Below are 26,114 nucleotides of genomic sequence, written 5' to 3'. Positions count from 1 at the left end.
TAAAGCAATAGAGGTGATACTGGAGAAGATTAAGGATGATAGTGGGTGAAGATAGAGGGTAATAGTGGAGGATTATTTCCGTGGTAAAAATTTCAGGGGGAGTAGAGATAGTGAAAGTGAAGAAGATAATAGGTGAAAGAAGATAGGGGGGGAATTAAGGATGATGGAGGAATATTGCCGTGTGCAGATAATGAGCAGCAACTACAAATTTCTTTCTTTTTTTTTTTTTTTTGGTCATCTATTGCACATTGACTTTACTGTACAAGCCTGCTTATTTGGTTTCTGCAATAAAAAAAAATCTCAAAGAAAGCGTCTAACTCCAACATTTCCCAATTTTTAGTATTGGATCCAAAGCGTTTTTCTTCAAATGTCTCGAAAACTCATGTCTGCAGATAGTGCCGTTTACCTGCATACGGCGGAATATAAGTCTGATAACATATTTAAGTGCTTGGGAGTGTTCTCAAAATGATTAGATGGCAAAAATTGTTTTGATTTTACTGAGAAGACAATAGGTTGCACCGATGAAATGTAATATACACATAGGAGATTATTACTTATTGTAATTTGTGTTATTGTATAACAGTTTTTCTACTTTATGTATTCTAATGAATGTAAAAAGTGCATGAAGGAATAAAATTCAGAAGGAATACAAATAATGGAGGAAATGATTTCCGATAGCGAGTGAGAATGGAGGACGGAAGTGCGTGATGGTGCTAGATGATGATGTATAATAATTATAATAATAGATTTTGGATATAGACAGAAGATGGTTGTGAAGGATATCATCCTGGTGGCTCCCACTATTTCAAGTGGAATTTCAATTTGTAAGGGGATGGGATGATAATTGTAGAGGGTGAAAGTTGGTGGATGGTTGTGGGTGGAGAGGGGAGAGATGATTGAGAAAATAGTCCAATAATGCATTAAAAAAAAAATTGCATGATATATTAATTTTAAAAAAAAACTGATTTTCTGCTTTGTTGAAGGGATGTCTGATTGACCTGAATGTAGGGTACATATTGAAGGGGGTTGTCTCACGCAAATGTAATTTTCGTGTTGATATTGTGTATTACAGTAAGCAGTACAATATTCTCATAATAACCATTAAAAAAACAACAAAGTTAAAATATGAGAAGGAGTACGAATAGTAGGGTTTATGAAAATGCTTCCTAGTGCTTTTACTTAATAATTTTTCAGAGTTGTGTAACAAATCTTTGTGTCGGCATTGTTTTAAAACTGACTGTATAAGAATATTAGATGAAGAAACAAAAAACTACAATTCAATTTTGAAAAAAAAATATATATTTTGAATGTTAGTTTTTTTATTCGTACCATTTAGTTACCGGCGTCTAATTCCGTGAATATTTAGTTATAGTAGAGAACAATCATTATAGTTAAGTATGTTACACGCGTGAGCTGAACACAGAAAGCAAAATATAGACATCACTTTAGCACAAATTTTAGATATTACATGTGCTGCATATTAAGTTCCGAATTGAACAGGGTTGTCCCACAAAGTAACAATAAAAATATAGCGCACGATTAAGGGGTTTTGTTTTTGGCTGTGAATACGAAAGTGATTTTGACCTGATCACTACTGTTTGGCGAGCGTAACCCTCTTGCTATCGGCCAAGCGCACAAACTAAGTCAAACGCGTACTTGAAATTTCCCCTCTATTATTTGACCACCACTTTCTCCTCATGTTGACAGCCAGCTTTTTTCCGTGCGGATAAAGGAACACGCACGCCAGTTCATATAAGCTCTATGGGTTATGCTTTGAGGTGCATCTCATGAAAACAAATTCAAAGAACGAAGTATGCCAAAAATGATATTTCATACTTTCGCTTCTGAATGAAAAATATTTTTATTTAGTAGACCTCATAGAATGTTTTGTTATTATTATTCTCATTTTAGTGTTACAGTTACTACAAAATCCTCTGAAAATAAAATTATAATTCATATGACCGATGTTTTGGAAAATATTTTTTGCTGTGTGTTTATCAAGATTATATTACGGATGCAAAACCAGTCTTTTCCAAATGGATTCTTAAAACTTCATTCGGAAAAAAGGGTGGAGTTCCAAAAATTAAAATGTTTCTCGCAGGTTTCTTTCAACGTACATTATCATTTTCAAAGTAGCTTTTCGAACAAGTTTGCTTGAAGGGAAAATCCATATTTAATACATATGCAGGCATTCCACAATATTCGGTTTGACGTACAAAACATTTCACAGCAATTTTTTTTTCCCACTGTAAAAATGCAAACAACGAAATTTTCAATTATTTTAAACTCTTATTTGTGTTTTTACAGTAAAAAAAAAAACGAATTTGACTGTGAAATATCCCGTATGTAACACTGAATGATGGGGAATAACCCCATTGCGTACAGTCAGGGGTATCCCGCTCACAGAGATCACAATGACCTTCTGCAAGTCCCCCATTCGGTAAATATTGCTGACGATTGGCCAAATTTGAAGACAATAATGCAACAAAGAGACTTTTTTTTATTTTTAAAAGTTTTAAAATAGTTTTTAATGATGCCTAATTTCCTTCTCATTAGATGTTATGTATGTTTGATAACGTATTTAAACTGCTTTGATTTCAAAACACATTACTCATGTCCAGCGAGAAATTTTTCTTGAGGGCGGATGCTCCGAAGTCAAAGTTAATGGCCGAAATGCGCAATTTTAGGCCCTTGCATGTATGTTCATACATAAAATTTTGTTCTCTCATTGGGGGAGGGAGGTATGACTCCTTATTCCCCCCTCCTCCTCTTGGCTATGCCACTACTTATGTCATTTGCTTACCAACATTGTTTTTTTTTTTTTTTTTTAACACGATGTCTTGATCGGCAAAGAATTTTTTCAATGAATAATTTCATATTTTTCTTCCACAGGTGTCAGCTCCATCACTTCAGAAGACACAAACCAACAAGACTATGACATGGAGCAAAAAGAGCTTTCTAATTTGAGACACAGTGATACCCAAAGTGCATACTATGCAATTGTAACCAATGTTCCAATCTATTACATAACTCTCATTAGTCAATACAAACATTCAAACAAGACAGAAGTTCCTATTAAAAGGACGCGAAGAACTAAACGACATGTAATGCAAATGGCAAGAATGCTAAAGTGCACGTCAGGATGTAATCCTTTGAGTTACCGTGGATATGGATGTTACTGTGGATACAAGGGCTCTGGTCAGCCGGTTGATGACATTGATCAGTAAGTTGACTTTTAAGTTACTATATGAACTTGATCGTTAAGTAACAAGATGCATTAATTCGTCTCTTGATGAACCTTTTTACAATACAATAAGTTCATGTAATAGACATGCATTAATTAGGAGAGAGAGATGAAAGATACGTAACTTGTTGTACATTGAATGTTACATACCATTTTTTAAAATATATATTTATTTTTTTTTCTTTTAAAAGGCATTTTGAGCCTTAATGACTGAACATTTCTTGAAATTGGAAAATTTTGACCAAATCAGTTGTATCTCTTTCAGTCACTGATAATCTGAGAATGGCTTAAAAATCCCTAATAAGAATAATAACTCATGTTTAAGTATATAAAACAGTAAATTAATCTAAATACTAGTAGTAAAACGGTTGTTAGTTTATTTATTTATTTATTTAACCGTAAACAGTTTGCTTATGCCATTGAAAGTCATAAGAAAAAAGCAGAAAGTAAGGTCCAACTATGACGTTTGAGGACACTGAGTACGAACTTTTTGGTACGTCTCCCCTGACTTATACTATAATTGAAGTAATCAAATATTTTAATACTTGCATATTACCACAACCAAGCCAAATTGGGCAATACCTAATTATTACAATTTTATATGTTTTTATATATTATATTGAAATCTATACGAAAAGTAACAATTATATAAGGGTAATATATAATGATAAATATGCATTAAAATATTAAGAGGTCGCAGTGGCGTACTCTGGCGACCGTTAGGGATGGCGCCTTTAAGGATTTCATTGTAGTTCAATAAAACAAATAACATAAAATAAATAACATTAGCAATTCATTATGAAACATAAATAATCTTCAATCATAAACAAGAGAAAGGGTACATTTTTCCGTTCTGTTTGCAAGAATGGTTTTTTTTGTTTTGTTTTTCAAAAGGTCATTGATTTTCAAAAATTTGTTCACAAATATTAAAAGAATATGTGGAAAAAAAAAAAAAAAAAAAAAAAAAACAATTTACTCACTTGCTAAAAGAAAAAAAATGTAAAGTAAAAATTAAGACACTACAAAGATTCGTTAGGAATTAGAAAACTGAGTATTAAAAGTAAAACTTAGAGTCCTATTCCAGAGCCGTCACGAGAGTAAAACTCTCTGGTGTGGAGGGGGGCCGGGGGGGGGGGGAGCTTGACTGTCCCTTCATCTTTTCAAACACATGTGTACTACGTACTACTATACATAGAGAGATAGAGAGTGGATTTAGCTTTTAGTTTAGGAGAGAGAAGTGAGTTATTTTCCTAGAACTACATCTAAGTAAGCGGGATGATCCTAATCGCAAGTAAAATATTAGAATTAAGGGATCCGGGGGTTTCTCTTTCGGAACATTTCCTAAATTGTAATTATAGAAAAGCAGTATTAGACGATCTTTTATAAAGATAGGGGTTGAGGAAGAAGAGGTTCGTAGGCCGTCCCCCGGAAATTTTTTGAAATGAAACTCTAAAATTGCATTTATAGATTACCTTCGATCATTTTAGGAAAACGGGGCTACGGGTTCTCCCCCAGAAATTTTGCTAAATAATAGTTCGAAAAACAGTTTTAGGCGATTTTAGGTGATGATATGGGAATTAGAAATTCAAGGTCCTCTCCGGAAACCTTTCGAAATTGAAGGTAAAAAACTGTTAACCAAACTTCGACGATGTTTGGCTTAACTGTTTGAAGAAAACGCAGTTTTAGAAAGTCTTTGGTAATGTTTGTGGGAAAAGTTTTCTTCTCTTTTAAAGAGTATATATATATATATATATATATATATATATATATATATATATATATATATATATATATATATATATATATATATATATATATATATATATATATATATATAGCGCCACCCCATTCCCTAAAAAAAAGAGGATCACCCTCCCAGATAGGCCATTGCTTGGAAGAAGTATTAAGCAGACCCAGAAATCGCGCCGTTCTCTGGTTCTGCTAATTTCTTTTCCCCCGAGCCATTGGATTGTGGCTTTCTCTCTTGTAGCTCTATTCTGACTAGTTTTGTACGAAAAAAAATTATTTAAATTTATAACATTTTTTAGAAATGAATTTGGCAAAATTGCGCCTCTCCTGCTATCACGTCACTGGCGGGAGCGACTATTGGTGGTGGGAGCTCAACCCCTAAGCCATTCTATCTATAACTTGCTCGAGACTCTTTCACCCTTACAGTTGAAAACAATGTTTCCATTGTGTTTTTATTTCCTTTTAATATTGCTAAAGATTACACTCGTTTCGGCAAGTTATTCTCCACTGTTTCATTTACGCGTGCTATGTAATCTTACTTACTTTTCTCCGCAGAATTGTTAGACGGAAGTGACTAAACAAATGAAGCATCTAAACTAAACAGTACGTTAGAGCAGTAAGTTACCGTCCCTACGCCAGGGCTAAAGCAGAACTAAATGCAGTATGCCGACAGTCCGGTTATCCAGAGACTGCAGTTTCGTCCTTGTTATGGACTGTAGTCTCTGGATGGGATAACCTGGCAACTGCAGTCTCTGGGTGGGAAAACCGGGCAACTACAGTCTCGGGGTGGGGTAAACGGGTTGTCGGTACATTGTAATACTTTAGAGGTTAAACAACACATCAAAAAACAAAAAAACACGGTGTACAGCGACACTTTTCTTTTTTAATCCTTCAACTACATAAATTTGGCTTTCTAGAATAATTAGCAAATTGTTTATATTAGTAAACTACAGTGAAGTGAGCCATGAATAAACAAAATTTAATGTAAATTGAGATGAGGCCATTTTGTTAAAACTCTTTTGTTATTCAGTGGAGCACGGGTCTATTGAATCAGTGGTTAATTGAATTCGTCGCTTTAATGAATCAAATGTATGTGACTTACCCTTTCCCACAAACACGTGGTGCATCAGAGCAGACCTTTCTCTTTGCCTTCTTTTTATGTTATATTATATATATATATATATATATATATATATATATATATATATATATATATATGTGTGTGTGTGTGTGTGTGTGTAAATAATGGTAAGACGGGAACGAGGAGCCAGGTTCTTGCACACGCACGCAGTTAGTTCGAATTCTGAGAACTATAGATAGTTTTACGAATCAAAAGCAGATACATTTTTTGAAGTAGATACGTTAAATTTAGAATTTTGTTATTGCTTTTTCATATTGTTTTACAATATTTTTTTCCAAATAATCAAAAAATGAATATTATCTGTAAATGGCATAATTTAATGACACTTTAAATTGTTAGATGGGGCCTCCGTGGCTCTGTGGTAGAAGCTTCGTCTTCTAAGCCGGAGTTCGTGGGTTCGATTCTCGCTGGTGCCCTGGGTGTCATTTCCTTCTCTTGTGTATTGCGAGGCTCTGAGAAGTTGAGCTCCGACTCTGACAATGTTTACCTCTGTTTCGGAAAATAGGGAGGGTAATTGCCGCTAAGTTGAGTTGAGAAACTTTCTTAGTAGCTTTTCAAAAACATTCCAACTGAAATCCGAGCCAATAACTCGTCTATTCCTATTCCGAGTCACAACTGACTACAACTGTATTTATGTCGAGGACTGCATACTAAGTGCCTTGCCTCCATTAATTTATATACCGATAGATGGCAGCACCATCACCGGATCGAACAGTTAATGAGAATTTAGAACTAGCCCAGGAGCTAATAGCTACCTGGTGCTAGCACCCCCAGAGGTATTGTTTCACTTGGAGGACATTGAGACCACGAGCATATTTAACGTCGCCCAGTCCCCTTTAATGACGACGGTGGGTCTTCGACCATCGAGGTTCGAACCCAGGACCCTCCGGCCCCGAATCCGACACTCTACCGATCGGGCTACCACGGCCCCAATAACTCGTCTATTGTTCACTAAGCTCCCCTAAAAGAGGTAAACTTAGTCAAGGTCACAGCTCAACTAACCAGAGCTGCACTATAGTAAATCTTTTCTTCATGTGTCCGGAGGCAAGGCGCATGGCACGCAGTTCCCTATGTATGTGAAGCTGTATAGCTTCTAAATAAATAAATAAATTGTTAGACTTAAAATAAACTTAAGTTCTTTTAAATTGTTCGGAGAATTTCACATTTAAAAAGTAATCACACATTTTTTCTTTGTTGAATCAAAATTGCATAAAATCGGATCCATCGGATAGTTAATTAAAAAAAAAAAATCTCTTGTGTTGACTACATTAAATTGCCATGAATTGGAAAATGTGCCCCACCTTTCTCTGTTATTTCGCCCAATTTCCAGATCTTGTTATTCAAGGTCTCGTGACGGGTCAGTTGCGTCTGAAAGCATCTGAAAAAGCCTTTGGGCTATCTGAAGAAAGGGGTTCGCTGTCCTCAAAAACTGCAGAAAAGTGAGGTGAGGTCGGCGAGCTGTCAGTAGAGGCCAGCTATGACGCCCCCTGTGCATCCCCCTGGCCTCTTTTTAGAAAAGGGCAAGGACGTTTGGCGGCACAACGTCGGCCTTCACATTACACACCTCCGGTGAAGGCCAAGGTCGATGACACACTTCCTACCGTGATTCTTCTGTGAGTTTCGATGAAGTTTATTTACGATTTCTTTTGTTTGTCTGTTTAAAAGGTAGAAAGTGGAGCTTACTTAAGGGAATTCTCAGAAGACACTGGTTAGCTTATTTTGACCAGAGAGAAGGGTAAGATATTTCTTTTAAAATATTATCGTCTTTTAACGATAATTTTTGGAATATCTTCAATTTCAAATACTCTTAATATCACTTTCTATTCCGTATTGTTTTGAGTGTTTCGTATCTGGGGCTTTGAAAACTGCACAGTTAAACCTGCTAATTTTCAAAAAGAACTGGTTGACTCACCACTCACTTTAAGAAATCAACAGAAGATGCTCGATTGATAACAACATCGTCTAAGAATTTTTCCATCTTCCAGTTCCTTATTGTGATTTGTTATTTCATCCTCCCCCTCCCCCCGTAGCGCACTCTCATTGTGCTATAAAAACTGAAAACTAAAACTTATTAAATCGGTTTCGAAAAATTCTAGAAATGTTCTGAAACTACTTCACTTCCCCCTAACCCCAACTAAAGCTCACTAAGATGGTTTCGGGAAATTCTTGAAATGCTCTATCCCCGTCCTTATTTCGGGCACAATAGAAGGGTAATAGGTAATAAAACAGACACCCTCGTCTTTTTAGAACAAGATTTTCTTCAATTTTTGATTCTTGATCTTTTTACGCTGATTGTAAGGTTGTAAAAAGCTTCTCTTCCCTACTCTTTCTCTGCGTTTCCTTAAATCGTCTCTTGTTATGCATAATAGCAGGGCACTTTTCCAACTCTCATTCTAATTTCGCCTTTCGCCTCGACTACTGTAAACAATGATTTACTTTTTTTTTTTTAAATACTTTCTGATAAAAGAGCCCATTACTTCTTTAGACTTACAAAAGGGTTTTAATTCTAAACGTTTGTAAGAAATGTAATGCTCGTGCTTAGGTCCTCTTTTCATGACACCTTAACATGATGCGTTGTTTTCAGATCATCGGAGTGGCTGTTGGCGGTCGAAAACTTTAAACCATTATTTTGCTTTAATAAAATTGTAGTGCCCTCGTTACTGTAACGTGTTTTTTTTTTTTTTTTTTTGACTTTTAAACCGGCTCTTTTCGGATAAATACCGGTCTTGTTCTATTTCATGTCACATGCATTCACGACTAGGCTGTTGAGTACTGAGCGCTGGGCGCCACGAACTTAAACTTTTCGCAGAGCGTTAAGTCTGAACTTGCTGAATGGAACGCCAAATTTTGCCAAATGAAGATAGTTTTGCCGAATTTAACTCCAACTTTTGCCGAATAATGATAATTTTGCCGAATAAGGAAATTTTCGGGAGGTCACAGTAACCTCCTGTGACTTCCCATCTCGACACCCTGCCCTGATCACCTCCTGCATCGGTGAAAGGACTCCACTATAACGCTGAAACAGCTACTACTTGCAGCACTTTTTTCACGATTTAGATTTTACTTGCGTTCATTACTAGTGATATTTGATTTTAAAATCACCAAAAGCTGTTTTTGTTTTAGTTAGCAGGAACTTAAACGTAGCTCAGCTCTGTATAACTTCATATTCACAAATAAAATTTTTGATTTTGCATCCAGTGAAGCATTCAACTAGTGAAGATAAACACGTTTGCGCTTTTCCATGTTTTTCTTAGACACTGTCGACGCATTAGATTTTTATTTTATTTTTTCATAGGAATTTTAATGGTGAACGAAACCCTCTAACGCGTGTAAAGTTATATGTTTGGATGTCTCGATAAAAGCCATTTATTGATCATGACGTCATATACCTACGTCTAGGTCACGTGCTATTGCTCAAAGCGGCAAAATATGACGTCACAATCTGTATCAATGTTTAACAGCTACTGACTCTAAGCAATGCATGTTCAAGCTTCCATTTAATATGCAGTACCAAGTCCAGAATCCTAAGGATTTCATCAATTCTGGATTTTGATCCATTTCAAATTTTAGACCATTAACATTTTGCTAGTCAGATATTTATTCTACCCACATCCTGCAAATTTCCTTAACGTGTTATTCACAACTTTCAGTGCTCAAAAGTAAATAGATTATCTTAAATATGTTTAAGTTATCAAAAAAATATATATATTGCAAACCAAACAATTTTTAGTACAAACTGTAATGTGTTTGCACAGACAACTTACAAAGAACATATCCATTACATTGCATCAATTTAGATTTTTCGGCAATACCCCCCCCCCCCCCGGGTTTCTTTATTTTACAACTACCACGGCGTTGTACGGTCTACCTCGAAAATGTAAGCTGTGCCAAGTGACGCATGTTCAACAATTAGGCTTAAATAAAAGGCAAAAATAGTGTATAATTTGCAGTCAACGTGTAGAAAAGAGCAATTTTATGACTCAAAACTTAAATTTAGACCTCTTTGGGTTTTTTCTTTAATTCCAAAAATTCTGTTATTGTTATTAATAGGCGTAAACATTCCGTCTCATGGATTTTCCAGCAAAAATCCCCTTATGTGAATAACTGAGCATCGAAGAACCTTTGTGTCAAATTTGGCAAAGATCCGACGTAAACTTCAGATTTATAAAAGGAACACATGCACACAGCCATTTTCATACGTATATGTAGACTAACTGCGTTGTCCAGCGTTGCACGGTGTACCTCGAAAATAAAAGTTGCGTCAAGTGACACATGTTAAACTATCAAGCTTAGATAAAAGGGGAGGGGGAAATGTAAAATTTCTCGTCAACGTGTAGAAAAGAGCGATTTTATGACCAAAATTTAGATGTCCCACGCTTGAGGTTTTCCGCCTAGATCTGGATTTGATCATCTGGGTTCATATGGAGGGGGGGATGTTTATTTTTCTGGTTTTTATGATTTTTTTTTTTAACTTTAGGGTGAAACTTACTTTTATTCATTGAAATTAAGTACTTTATTAAAGTACTACAATTTATATATATATACATCAGTCTCGCTAAAAACTCCGCGCGAATCGAAATAATGATACAGCAACAGAATGCTAAATACAGTTATCGCTTACAATGGCGAGTCACTGGGGAAAGAAATCTTGCATCCCCATGAAATAAATTGATTATTCCACATTTTTTTCCTCTCGCCTTTTCTTTTTTTTTCGAATTTAAAAAAAGGTAAAATCAAAATTAAAAAAATTGAAATTTGGTATTATTTCTAACTGATGAACAGTTTACCTATTTTTCTGCTCTTCCACCGAGAGATAATTTAAAAAAAATCTTCTCCCAACTCAACAGTATCAAAATAAATCTACCAGTTCACTTAAACCAAAAGCTATACTAGACCGAGTGCCCAGCAGACAATTTAGACTTTAACAAAAACTGCTTTAGAGGAGAAGAGGCACAGTGGGATAGTTTGCATTTGGTTAATTGTAATTGTTTTCAGTTTCGTTTAATGGAAAATTTAAGTACAGGACTTACTTTAAATGGGAAATGTTTGAGGTATTGTGCATTATCCCGTTGTACCCCAAACAACATGCCTCACAACATTTCTGTGCTCGAGTGGTTAATTAATAATGCCTTGTGGTCAATTACTGGCGGAATACTCTATTTGAAACATAAGAAAATTTCCTTTGCCAACCGTTATCCTACGTGAAAACCTAAATCAGAGCATGTGAAAGAAACCATTCAAGAAACATTTATAATATTTATGAAAACTAATTTGAAAAAAAAAAAAAGAAGTCGAAAAATAAATATCAAGGAATGGAATGAACAATCTGGTTGCTATTGATTGGCTGAAAATCCTGCTCGTTAATAATACAATTGCATTGTACAATAAGGAAAAATAACAGAAAGTCTTCAGAAATGATTTTTTCTATAAACTACTACCTAACGTAACTGACAACCCACGTGAGTTGAAAACTAATTTAACTAAACGCGAAATTGGTCTTTAAATCTAAACCTACTCAGTTACGTTAGGAGGCCTCGACTTCAAAAGGTTATTAAAAATTAAGAGATCGTATATAAATAGTTAGGTATTAAAATAATTCATCGTACGGTAATAAAAATCAGTGTTTAATTTATAATTGGGTGTTTAGTTTAGTTGATTTTTGTACAGGAATTGTAAAATAAATTTGATTTATACGTTTGGGTAAAAAATCGTAGTAAGTATGATCCATTATTTTTTACTTTTCAGTTCCTTTTTGTTTTTCGAAGTCGGTTCTTTTTTTATTTGAAAATAATTTATTTTTTGCTTTTTAGTGGTGTAAATATAAAATAAGTACGTAGGGTAGAGTATGTGGTTCACTCTTTACGTACATCTCGAGTGAGAAAGCACAGGAGTCTGAAAACAGCTAAGATGAACAAAATAAAGAAAGAAAAAGAGCACAGCGTCTCAGAGACTTCCGAAGACTGTGAAGAAATGCTTTTTCAAATGAGCAATTATTTACAAAGAAAATTGTCTTCATCATCAGTTTAACTTTATTAAAGTATGCTTTCCGAAAACGATTCACAAGTCACTAAAAGACAACCTAAATCGCTTTGACTTTGCCCACAGAATTTGAAGAGTTTTCTTGATTTTTCAAGGATTCCAGCTTCAGATACTGATTTGATGACCATGGGATCACCTGGGAAGTATATATCTTTTCAAACGAGAGAGAAAAAAAAAGAATTTTCCAAATTGGTCTATGCGTGTTTGAGTTTAAAGGGGACGTACATAAAAAGATTCTGACGAATTGAGAACGTCCTTTTTGAAATCGGTTAAAAAAAGAAAAATTCTTAATAGAGCCATTTAAATGTCAATGATTTTCCTAACTATTTTATATTTCACAATAATACGTGTCACGTAACTCGTGAAAAAAATCACATTTCTCTTTACTAGGCCCCGTTATTGATCAATACCACACTAGAACAATGTGTTCAACAAATATGGTGAAGCAATGGTTTGGGTCTTAAGTTAGATCCCTTCTATGCATTAAACAAAACAAAACAAAAAAAAAACCCATAAAAATCGTTTCTTTAAGTGAGACGCTATGAGTTTACAAACAACAAAGCGCGAGTATGAAATTTATTTTATAATTCCAGTACAAAAATCAACTAAACTAAACACCCAGTTATAAAATAAACACTGATTTTAATTACTATACGATGAATTATTTTAATACCTAACTAATTGTATACGATATCTTAATTTTTTATAACCTTTTGAAGTCGGGGCCTTCTATAAACTACTACATAACGTAACTGACAACCCACCTGAGTTGAACACTAATTCAACTAACGCGAAATTAGTCTTTAAATCTATCCTCTCCCTCGATTTCTCCAGGATCCCTTATACCCGGACTTGAAGACCATTAGACGACAGGGAGAAGTATACCATTTCAAACAGAAAAAGAATTTTCCTAATCTGTACAGGCGTCTTCTAGTAATCGGGGAGCATAATACATAAAAAAATTCCAACTAAGTCTGTAAACTAATATTACTCTAACTGTAAATTAACCTGACCGCGTCATGAAATATTAAATCTGGAATACTAGTCAAACTTCAGAAATCGGACGCCAGTTACGATATATTTATTAAGGAACATAAATTTAATCTTCGGAGGGAGCGACGGAAGGATTTTTGTCTTAAATTCCCCTTGAATTTATCACTAAATATATTTCAAAACTGAAATATTAAAAAAAAAAAGAAAAGACATTGATGACTAAATGAAGTTATTTATTAAAATATAATAAATTAATTAATTCAACTATTTTCGTAGCAAAATGCATTTAATTTACTGATTCGCTACATGAGTAAGAAATACATTAGTAAGACAAAATTAAAATTAGCAGGTGGTGCCGTGAAAATCAAACCCCGATGCGAGAGAATTATATATGTATTGTTCAAAACAAGATACCTCCTTCGAAAAAATGCGCCGTTCACGCCAAAACCACGTGACCTCCTGTGACGTATCGCGCAGTGACGAAGGCTGGTCTACGTAGCCACAACGTGTGAAATTTGAAGTTTCTTAGATTTCTCCGAAACCCCTCAACAGATCCAGACAAAATTAACATGGGACCATCTGGGAAGCATACCATTCCAAACAAAAAAAGAATTTTTCAAATCGGTCCATTATTCTTGAAGTAATGCGAAAACACACATAAAAAGCCGCAAGCCGAAATCATAACCTCCTTTTTTGAAGTCGGTTAAAAATATTATAATCAAGTATAAGAAATATTTCAGTACTTAATATTTTGATCAGTTTATCCCATGTATGGGGCAAAGTAATAATATTCCGCTTTTATTTGAAAGTTCAAATGGGGCAGTGAGAAGCAAAGGGGTGTAAGTGGACATTTTCAAGTTTCGAGTAAAACGCGTTTAAAGATAACGTTCAAGGTAGACTTTCATGGAATTGTTTTTTCTAAATCATGCTGTCCAGCAGCACCTACCAGCAGGGACGTAACTAGGTCATTTTCAAGCAGGGGCAAGACCTCGTTGCGGCGCCCCCCCCCCCCCCCACATCCCATAAAAAATAAATATCAAAAAACATATTATTTTTAAAATATAAATTTAAATTAGGCAGTGATAAGGAGATCGCATGTGTTGATAAGACTATAAATGCGACTTTCATGTAGTTATAAGTTTTTATGCAGTTTTATCACTGGATTGCATTTTGTAAAATTTCGATAGTGGGTAAAAAAATTAAATGATTTATTTATTATTTCACATACGAAGTTTTTCAAGGAAAACTATTTTGTATTTCTACTAGGGAGTAATTAACAACTTGTTGCATTATTTTTTTATCAGGTGACTCTGCCCCCTGCTCGCTGACGCATACCAACCCCCGAAGAATGCTTCGCAACCTTATTTGATTCGCGAAGATTTAAATCATCTGTCAGAAAGAAGCAGATTGAAAAACACGTTACGAGTTCCGTTTCGAACAAATTGAAAATTCCCCTTTCCCACCCATAGAAAATAGAGTTTAAATGAGGAGATAATTTTTTGAACATAATCCCACTCCTACCTGAAAATATAAAAATAATTTGATAGAAATATGCATAAATGAGATGATCTTTCAAAAAAAAAAAAAAATCGCTTTGAACAGCATTTTCCCTCGTTCCAAACCAACTTGAACCAACTTGCACAACTATAGGTGCTGGTGCTAAAGGGGCTCCTGAGCATTGCCACATTTTGCTATTTAGCTCCGGACTGGGAATAGGACTTTTTGCTTAAATAGAAATCCTTATACCTGCTGTTTTAATTTATTGATAAAATTGTTACAAGCTTTATTTGATGCAGAAAAAATCTTTTTGGAACAACATGAAATATTAAGGGATGTGAGAAATCGTTCATCCCTTTAAAGGCAATTTATGTGAAATTTTAGCTTAAAAAATACAATAAAAAAACTAATTAGAAATTTAAAGTAAACAACCCCAGGTTGAAATCCTTGGGGCACGAAGTAATTTTGTACAAAATTTTAAGACTGTAGGTGCTCTGAGGTCTCCTGGACGCAGGCCCACCACAGGCATCTTTTCAGAATTTCTTTGACTTTACTTTTTTAATAAATGTATTGAGATGCGAATTTAAAATTACCACTTCAAATGAAAACAATAAAACAGAAATGTTTTCAATTATTTATTTTTAAGTATTTATATTATACTACTATGAAGAAATTTGTAAGGAAAACAACAGTATTCAACAATATGTCGCAAAAACGTGTGAAATAATTTCAACTCCGATGAAAAATTTAGTGGGCTCTTTGTTTTTGTTTCTCACGTGAAATTAATTGAATATTGCTACTACTTAGTATATAAACTATAATCCGACAACTTACAATAGCTCTAATCGAATAGATTATCTTATTTAAATATTATCTTGAAAATTTTATGTTCATTTTAAATTGTCGCAATCTGTATAGTAAGAATTAATTATTAAAAAAGCTAATTTTTATAAAGGACGCACGTTCCCCAACTCTGGTATTTAGTATACATCTGAAAAACATTTTTTAGAAAAACAGATACCTAATGTGCTTGAAATCAAAACTCTTTCTACTAACCTCTTTTTAAAAACACAAATCTTAAACATATTAACATTACATGTTTTCAGACACAGTAAGTTTCTTTTCAGGTTATTTCCATTTAAAGTACAACCTTATTTATCTGGACTAGCTTGGACCGAAGGCAATTTGAATAAACAGAAATCCGGATAGAACGGATAATAAGCAGTAATTAATTCGCAATCTTTTATTAGCAGCGAAAAACGATCTTTCGCAGCAAAATTACATAAGATTCTAATTCGCAAATACTTGGTCATTAATAGTTCAGCTGCAGTGGTGTCAGGCTGACACTCCAAATACATCACGTAATTCATTAGATGCCTATAATTTATTGCACGACTTATAGCAGTTGTGTATTTAATCAAAATAAGCGAATATTTGGCACATTTATAGTTTTGTTCTTACTGCAATCAATTTAGGAATTATCCTTTTAGTGAATATATTTTTTAACTCTACAAATTTGATCCGGATAAGCCGGAAGTCTGGATAAAAGGGAGCCAGATAAACGAGTTTCTACTGTAAATATAAATATGCATCAAAAGTACCAAAGTAAAATTTGAGAGGTGTAAAAAATAGTTGATTTCTAACACATTAATTGAAGTAAATGATTTAAGCATATTTAAAATATTGTGTGGGTGGCAAAAACATGTCGAAACTAAGTCTAAAATTTATCATTTTAGCTAAATTTATCTCTAAATACCGTAGTATTTTCTAAAGAAAAATGGACAGTCTCTCGCACTTTAAATTGAATCTCCATTATTATAGTACGAGATTTTTCACCAAGAATGAGAAAAATTGTAAACTAAACTAGGCCAATAAAACAGTGTAACGATTTTCCCTTAGGCCAGTGGGGTAGACAAGCTCTCGTCATTGTAAATGAGAGGAAGACATCATGTTGGCAGAGCTTTATGACGTTTAATTGTAGAAAAATGACATTTGAGCATTTCCGCTGTTTTGTACTTCGCATAGCTTTGTTCCTATATTCCTCCTCCGAGAGGCAGGTTCTTTAAATAAGATATAACCAAAGAACAGGTACTAGTCACTCTAAGAAAATACTTTCATGCTGTTTACTGCGCCCTCCTCACTCTTTTTCAGTCTATCTTTACCACCAGTGGCGCACACAGAAATTTTGCAAGGGGAGGGTCCAAATCGAAAGCCTTATTCTCTCATCATACTCCAATACGCCATCAAACATATCGACTTGATTTTATCGATTCCCGAGAACGAAATAAATAACGGGAAAGCAAAATAATTTATGCCTTACTTTTTTCATAATTAAAAAATGGATTCAAAATCATAGAATCCCATTTTAATCTGAAATTACAAAACTATAAACATGGTTAGTACAGAGCATTTATAATACCTTATAGGTAATTCGTTATAGGAAAAGTGTACAATATTTTTAAAAATCTTTTAGCATGATGATTTTATTTTTTTCTCCCATTAGATCTTAAATTATTGTTACCGTTGTTTGAAATTAATCCACGTACAAAATATATAGAATCTTAATCAATCGGGGGAAAAGCAAGACTTATGAGAGGGGTCCGGACCCCCTGGACCCCTGCCTTGTGAGCGCCACTGTTTACCACTCTTTATCCACATTAAACCATGCAAGCTTTCTGCCTCGCTCGCATTGAGTTTTTTTTTTTTTTTTTTACTTCTAATAATTTCTTTTTTTTTTAAATTAATTTGAGCATTTACTTTGTCAGTTTAGCGCCCCTAAAATCTTGCGCCCGGGGCACAAGCCCCGTCTGCCCCTCTCTAGTTACGTCCCTGCCTACCAGGGCTATTAGTACTATCTCTTGCCCCAAGACAGATGAGAGGTTCACCTACCATTTGTACTGGTTATTTCCAAATTTTTAATTTTGCCACTTACATTCCTTTGCTTCTCACTGCCTCAAATTTACTGCCAAAAACGGAGAAGTACAATTGACTAGAAGTAATAATATAATTTTAATTTTTCTCTTTTTATGTGCTGCCATTTTAAAAGTTAAAATATATCCCCTTTTTTTTTTTTTTTTTTTTAATTCGAAGATTATGTCTTCAAGTCAAGCTTGGTTCTCGCTAAAAATTATAAAATAAAAAGTGTATGATTTCTGGGTTTCCCCACCCAATAATTATAGTTAATCTTAAAATTGTCCGATAAAGGTTGATTCAAAAACAGCCAATAAAATTAATACTAAATATTGAGCGAAGAAGAAATATAGATATAGTAAAGCTATTCGCAAAAAGCCGTATTTATATTTTTTTAAAACTCTGAAATTAACTTGGGATGTCACGTGTCAACCAAGTTACAACTTTCAAAAATTGCAAACACACAATTTGATCAACATTTATTTGTCAAACATTGAAAGGGAGCAAACTAATCCTTTTCAATTTCTTAAACATTTGGTTTTTAAGTAATCTTACTTTTAAAATCGTAACTATTGTAAAATTTGATTTTAAAATTGAATTTCTAACGCTATATGCATCTTAAGTTGGCAATATTTCAATCACGGTTCAGAGGTTTTTACTCCTTCTTATGAAGGGGGAAGGAATAGGAAAAATAAAATATAATACACTAATAAATAAAAGCCGGATTTGACGTTGGAGTCTGAGTCGAACGTTTAAAAATTCAGGAATCGGAGTCGGCTATTTTTCTACCGACTCCGCAGCCCTGCTTTGAACTTAATACGGTAACATCCCGTTACAACGAACTTGAACGCACCGTATTTTTCCGTTGTATTGGGGTTCAAGCAATGCAAGGAAAAGTAAATAGAGACTGAAAATTTATTTTGTTGTATAGGTATTTTGTATTGTAGCACCCTCATTTTTCAAGATATTTCAACAATTCTTGAATCAAACGATAGCTTAACATCTCAGCTTTAAATTGCCGTTTGAAATTCTTCGATATATTGAATAGGGAGGGAGGGGGGTCAATTTTTTTTTATAATGTTACCCCATCATCCGGGGTTACTTTGTAACAACGTGTTTTCTCCATCTAAAAAGACTGTTACGGTGGTTTGTAATAAAGTTACCCCATCCAAAATATAGCCTGAGTTTTTTTTAATAACAAAATTCAATTTTTCCACTTTTTTCGGGTTTAAAAAGCTGGCTTTAAATGAAAAATGGTTCTTAAGTCACGTAGAGTGGTTCCTACCACTCTAAGCATGCTCATCTAGCATGAATCAGGTTTGAATCAAACTAAAAAGAGAGAAATTCATAGGAAACTTCTTTTATTAAAAAACATCAGTTGAAAAAAGCTTGAAATCACATCAAGCGTGTTTTTTAAATGTAAAACCACAGCCATCGTAATGTTTTTCTTCATTTCGACAATAAAAAAATATCAAGGTAACTTCACTTGATTAGAATAAAATAGAAATTGAACTAGAACTTGAAAAGAATAGATTCAAAAATTATAAACGCTCGAAAAGAAATTAAGAATAAGGCACAGAAATCACAAACTTTTTAAAATAAATGAGGCACATGAGATCTTTCTCTTATCGTGAAAATTATCCAAGGTGCACTCACAGCAGTCTTTGATCTATGGCTTCAAGTCAACTGAAAACAGTGCATTCTCAGTGTAACCCCATGGCCATGTTCAGAATTCCCCATGTATCAAAGTTACCCCTTCAACTTGTGTTGTTTTATGTTTTAATTCATAGTAAATCGTATAGAATTGAGTTACAGAAATAATAAAAAGACAAAATCATCTTAAATAGTTGTGTAATCAGAAAATAACTCACCCGAATTCAAAAGGTTGCTCAGTTGGTGGCACCAGAAGAGGTTAGGACAACAAACTGAAAACAGCTGATATCACGGATAACACATAAATCAGTATTGCCAAAACCATTTTACTGTTTCAATCAATTGGTGATGTCAGCGCACTCTGAAAAGTGATTCCTGAAACCCTGAGACCACCAGGGGGTCGCCAGTTGTAAAATTAAGCCCTCCAGAACGGTTCAAAAATAAAAAACAGGTTTTTATAAAGTTACCCCGCCAGTCTAAAGTAACTCCGGTTTACGGTACTGCTTTCTGAATAAGAAATTTCATTGAATTCTTGACATTTTAGAGAAATGTTTTCAAAGCGACAGTCTAATATTTGCAGCTATATCCTGTTTGCCTTTTAAGGTGTTCTATTTGGATGCCATCGTTATTTATGCATTTTTTAGTTGTACGTGTACAGTACATATATAGGATCGTGTGTTGTATATTCTTCAATCCATACGCCATTTTTTAGGCATCTGCACTTTATGACTGCAATTTTAAGTTTGGCTTTTAGTTTTTATGTATTTGAATATAAGGAGCCAATAATGGTTGTAAGGAACCAGATTGAGATATAAAGATATGGTTCCGGGGATATAAGGATATGGTTCCTTGTATTCCCGTATTTGGATATAAGGAACCAAATTTGTTCTTTTTACTTTCTTCTATATCTAATATATAGAAGAAAGTATTGGATTCGTGCAAATTTTCGAATTTCGAAGGATTCGAACGTTTTGAGGTGTACTGAGTCCATTTCGACTATTTTTGGAAAATGTCTGTCTGTCTGTGTGTATGTGTGTGTGTCACGTCTGTGTGTGACCAGTTTTTTGTGGCCGCTCTACAGCAAAAACTACCGCATGAAATCGAACGAAATTTGGTACACATATGTGCCGCTATGCGAACTTGTGCCCATTGGTTTTTGGCGCGAATTCCTCCAAGAGGGATGGAGCAATGGTACGTTTTTAGAGTTGCGCGTGCTTGCTATTCCTCACGAAGTAACTGACGGAATCAAACAAAATTTGGTCCATATGTTGCCATTAACAGGAACAAGTGCTGATTCAATTTTGGTGTCAATAACTCAAACGGGGGTTGAGCTATAGAACGTTTTTTGTCCTCAATTGTGACTGCTGTATCTCAAGAAATAATGAACGGAATGAAAGAAAAATTTATCGGCAAGTAGCCCTTAGTGGGTATAAGAGCTGATTTTATTTTGGTGTCAACAGCTAAAAAGGGGGTAGCGCAATCAACCCGTTCTTTTTTTTCATTGTGAGTGCCCGATCTCAAGAAGTAATGCTACGTTCTGGTTGAAATTTGGAATATATGTGAATCCATATGTAAACAGGCTTCGGTTCAATTTTGACGCCAATCGCTCCAAGAGGTGTTGATTTTCCTTTTTTTTTTTTTTTTTGCGAATAAAAATAGCTTTATTAATGCAACAATAAGAAAGATAAATCGTAATAGATTGTCGTCTGCGTATTTCTCGTGATTTTAATTGTATGGAAATGATCGGAAATATTATCTCAATGATTTAAAGTTTTTAACTGTTGCCATCTTATGTTTGTTAACAAATAAAATATTTGTAATTAATTCAAGCAAGGCTTTCAAAATAACTTTCAATTTTCGCTCTTTGCTTTGCTTTTGCAATAATTCAGACATTGGGATGGTCGTCAAGTTTTTGAATGTGTAATTTTGTTTTTGTTGGGAATATTACTTCCTCATCAAGCATGGGGAGGGATCAGAAGAAAAAAAAATATATATATATATAGAAGAAAGTTTCGTGATGGCCACAACATACTAGTTTTGAAAGTGACCGTACTGTCACACCCGCAACACGCACAAATTCTCATTTTTTAAATAAAACTTTTTAGTTAGTTGATATTTCATATTGAGATACATAATGCCTAATTATATTCGAATTATATTACAATTAAAAGGCATTTTGGAAGTCAAGTGCAAATCTATGGGTAAAAGTGTCTCATTTGTGGAAATGGATTGAGCTATATTTGCTATAAAATGGCGGGGGGGGGGGGAATCCTCAGTGTAAAAAAGTTTTAAGATCATTCCGAATGAGGTTGCCTATGGACTCGGACTGCCAATGTCAGCGTTCTCTCTTTATTTTGAACTGCATTCAGTTGTGTTAAATCAAATTTGCAGATGGATTTTTGATTGAGATTAAAATTCCAGAATAATGTATCAGATTGAATATGTAAATTGGATTGGCAATGTTGACTTTAAATATACCATTCAACTCTCGACAGCTCGAAGTCCCAAGGGACCGGCAAAAACCTTCGAATTATTGATAGTTCGAGTTATGGGGGAAGTTTTCGCAGGCTTCTCAGGAATGTACGGTCCAGGAACACTTTGAGATTAAGTATTATTCGAGTTTTTGTTAGTTAATTATATATTACTTTGCATCCGTAGAATACCCAGTTTTCTACTACTCTTAACCATTGAGAAGGAATAAAAGGTGAAGATTGAAGCATTCAAGTCTTGAAGCAAGGATCTCAAGTCATGAGACATAATTTTTAGGGAAAGTATTGGAAGAAATCAGGTTTCTTCATTCGATTCAAGCAAAACGTGTCTCCTATTCGTAGTAGTTGATTCACGTGACTTGAGATCGTTACCTCAGCGTTTCCTAAGATAATGATTAGACTTGCTGCCTCCAGTTACTAACTCCTGCTTTAACCTTGAAGCACTAATTTCCACCTATTGATATTTTGAACATCCTTCAAATGATTTAAAATACATGAATGTAACAAAGAGCTTTTATTCACATGTTTTATTGTGTTAATATTTTTTGCATCATTATCTTGCTATGAAACTATTTTACATATTCAAAGTATGGCTTTAAAAATTCATTTATTTTCTAGGTGCTGTTTGCAACATGACTATTGTTATTCTTTCATTAATTGTCCATCAGTCCTAATTTACTTTGTTCCTTATACATGGCAGTGCATGATTCCTGGAGCTGCACACTGCCGTAAGTACATTTGCATATTGTTTCCTCATATTTTTTTTATTTTCCATCTCTTATTACTCAAGTTCTTCCTTTTTTTTTCTTTTTTGGAGGTGAAAAAGCACACAGCGTTGTACAAAAAGTGCAACTAAACATCCCCTGTATCACGAGAGTATATTTCGACACTATACAACGAGAGAGCATACATTTTAAAAGTAGAACTAGACGGAATCACGACTTTAAATGTTGTTCGTTGGGGGAAAATATTGCTTCTTTAATGTTTTTTATTAAAAAATTAAATTAGTTAATTAATTAATTGATTAAAATTTAAAAAAACAATAAAAGAAGGAAAAACCCACTGTAGTTAATATTTTGTTTCTCACTGTGTCACTGCTAATTATAATTATGAATTAATAAATATCACAGGTTCATATTATAATAATAATCATTTTTACTAGTCATTATTATTGTTATTATCTTTATTATAATTGTTATTATTTTAGCTGGTCAAAATTTAATGACAAGTTGTTCAAAGCAAAAAATTAAATTAGAAATAAAGAAATGTTGAGCAAGAACTTACATAAAAAATTTGTTTGTGCGAATCGGACTATGCTCTATGGGGGGGGGGGGGGCTGAGACCAACGGATAGACCCATATTTCCTCGTCTCAATACTATCCCGATTTTTTTCTTTTTTTTAATTTCAATTTATTACTAAATTTACTTTTGACTTCTTTTCAGCCATAATTTTAAAATGCATTTCAAACATTTATTATTATTATAACTTGTAGTGGGAAAGTAGACTGAAAAACAGAAAGTAAAAAAACAAAAATGATACACGCACTTGAACTGAAGAACTTGCTGTCTAAATATTGGTTATCAATACTTTAAAGAAATCGAAAGTCATATTCGACCAATACTAAGGGTTTCGAATATTATTTAAAATTAAAGAAACAGCAATCGATAAATAAAAGGAAAAATAGCATTGACAAAAAATTAAGAGAAAAACAAAACAAATGAGAAGAATATCAAGTTATTTTAAACTTGCTATTTGTTAAATCGAAACCACTATTGTTAATGCATAAGGGGGGGGGGGGATGGCGAAGTTATATGTCATTTGGTTGCTTGACGCTGAAATAATTGGAAAGAACACCATTTTGGAGGACATTTTTGGGCTTTCTTCGGGAAAAAAAAAACTTTATTTGCAATTCTCTTCAAAACTCATATTTAAATATAAATATATCGAGGAAAAATAACGATCGTAAATTTATCTCCTAAAAGGAAAAAAATCCTGTGTTTTTTCGTTTCGAATAATTTTACGTTTGTGGCAGCTTTGGCGAAAGAGCAATTGTAGTTTAAGCGGGAAAAGCCTTGGCCAACGAGAAAACCATCCCGAGAAAATGTCGGCGATAAAGCAGCGAAACTTTATATGCATGGCATTTGGATGGAAATGTCAACATTGCTTCAATTCATAGCACTAAAAATAACTCTTTCCCCTGTGTTTGATGCTCTGTTCCAATTTGTATTTCACATTTCGCTCTATTTTACACCAGTTAGAAGCTTGACTTATAAATGTACCTTGAAATTAAATGTTCACCACATAAAAGTAAATTTTAACAAGTAAATTATGTAAAAAGTCCTTTAAACTATTTTTCCGTTCTTAGAATATTGCTGTCCCAAAAATCAAAACAATTCTTTTTAGTTTCATTAATACTAGTAAAAGGGGAGATAATAATTTTTAAATATTTACTCTTCCTAAAATCATCTTTCTTACTAGCGAAAGAAAGATGACAAAGTGAAGGATTGAAAAGTGTTGATACAATCATACGGTTACACATTATGTCTGTTTGAATATCAATAAGTTTAATTCACATATGAAGACCACGGTGCAAGCTGGAACCAGCTCCACGCTTTAAAAATTCTCAGGAATCACAAAAAAAAAAAAGACATTTTAAAAACTCGTTTTTTAAGATTTTGACTTCGTACTTAATCTTCCTTTGCAATTTGACCCGATAAAAATCAATTTCATTGACATTTTAATAAAACAACTTATTGCCGATGTGTCACTAACTATTACGTATTGGAGTCGCCCCGTTCTTGCTCCAAATCTGGGACACTCCAATTGGAGGTCACTGTGACCTCCCCAAAAACACTCCTTATTCGCAAATTTTGCTTGCCGACTCGGGAAAATTGGAGTTCTATTCGGCAAAATTATCATCATTTTGGGGAAATTCGGAGTTCCAATCGGAAAAATTTAGAGTGCCATTCGGCAAATTGAGAATTTCGAAACTCCCGAAAATTTAAGTTCGGGGCGCCTCTTCTCCAACTAAAATTTTGATTTTTATCAATCATTCAAATAATATTTAGTTCTAATAAGAAAACAATTCGATTCTTATTACAAAACCACTTTAATTATAAAATAATATAAAAAATAGGCAACGCTTTTTATCACTTTCCGCTGCAATGTAGCCAGTTTACAGCTTCTTTTGTTTGCGTTCCGGGTCACTTTTGAGGTCCTCCGACCTCCCCGCGCAGGTGTTCCTCCTAGGTAGTGGCGCCTATTCGACTTTATTAATACCCGACCCTCTCGACTTCACACAATCCTCTTTTAAGAGGATTTGAGAAAAACAGTATCCTGAGCACAACATCGAGCGTCCAGCCCCTGGCATTAATTTGAATTTGGGCATCTTAAGTTCAAATTAAGTTTTTCGTAATTATGATTGCCACAGGAGCCTTTGCCGCCTGCCTTGTCTAGTGGTCAGAGAAGTCTGACTGCGACAGGAAGGTTCGGGTTTGACTCCTGGCTCGGGCATGGACGTACTTTCTCTCTCATATCCTTGTCCTTTATTTGTGTGAATGTGTTGTTATGCTGTGAATGTGTTGTTATGCTGTGAATGGTTGCCTACCCTATAAACGGGTCCTTATGGCATGTGTGCACTGTAGAAGTTGGACTTCACACCAAATTACGGTACAGTTGGAAAAGTGAAGCAGCGCATCCCAAATTGCCAGCCTAGCTGGCACTCAACAACAACAACATAGGAGCCCCTTGTAGAAACAAGAAACCCAACAAGTAGAGCCCTACCGTAATTCGTGATTACGAAAGACATAATTTGAATTCAAAGCGTCGAAATTCAAACTAATGCCTGGGGCTGGATGCTAGATGTTGTGTACTGAATGCTGTTTTGTTTTTCTTTCCTTCTTTTTCGTTTAACATCTTACAGAATCCTGTCTTAAGGTGTCACGTTCTTGTTTAGAAAGAAAGCTAAAAAATTTCTGCTTATATTTCTATGTAAAACACAAAAGAGACAAAAAGTGGAACTGTCCTTACAACGAGGTCTTCATATGAAATCAGTTATAGAGTTTTATTTCAGCATGTTGAATCATTAAATCAAACACCTTTAAAAAAAACGACTTTTAAAACTCAACAAAAAATCCTTAGTGTTTTAACTTATGTTTCCTTCATCATGAGTTTTAAACAATGTAAAATATAAATAAAATTTCATGTATACTTATATTATGCTTAATTTTAGGTGTGGCATCAACATCCGGGTTATCTCAACAATGTGCTACTCAGCTCTGTGAATGTGATAGAGAATTTGCCAGATGCATCAGTAACTATCCCTGTCCACAAGAAAAGCCTGGTTGTGAAGAAAGTAATTTTATACTGCTCCAAGCAATGAACGATGATAGGTTATAG

At 34.2% G+C, this 26,114-nt stretch overlaps 1 protein-coding gene across 1 annotated transcript; it reads left to right on the top strand.

Annotated features, from left to right (window-relative positions):
* The first annotated feature begins 766 nt into the window (after window positions 1–766).
* LOC129231676 (phospholipase A2-like) lies at window positions 767–26,114 on the top strand. Its single transcript, XM_054866038.1, has 4 exons — window positions 767–824; window positions 2,893–3,223; window positions 22,334–22,443; window positions 25,948–26,114. Exons 1-4 carry the CDS (start codon window positions 767–769, stop codon window positions 26,112–26,114), a joined length of 666 nt encoding a protein of 221 aa, XP_054722013.1.

The sequence above is a fragment of the Uloborus diversus genome, chromosome 10, assembly GCF_026930045.1.
Source record: "Uloborus diversus isolate 005 chromosome 10, Udiv.v.3.1, whole genome shotgun sequence".
In the NCBI taxonomy this organism is placed as follows: Eukaryota; Metazoa; Arthropoda; class Arachnida; order Araneae; family Uloboridae; genus Uloborus; species Uloborus diversus.
This window is presented reverse-complemented; position numbering and strand designations above follow the sequence as displayed.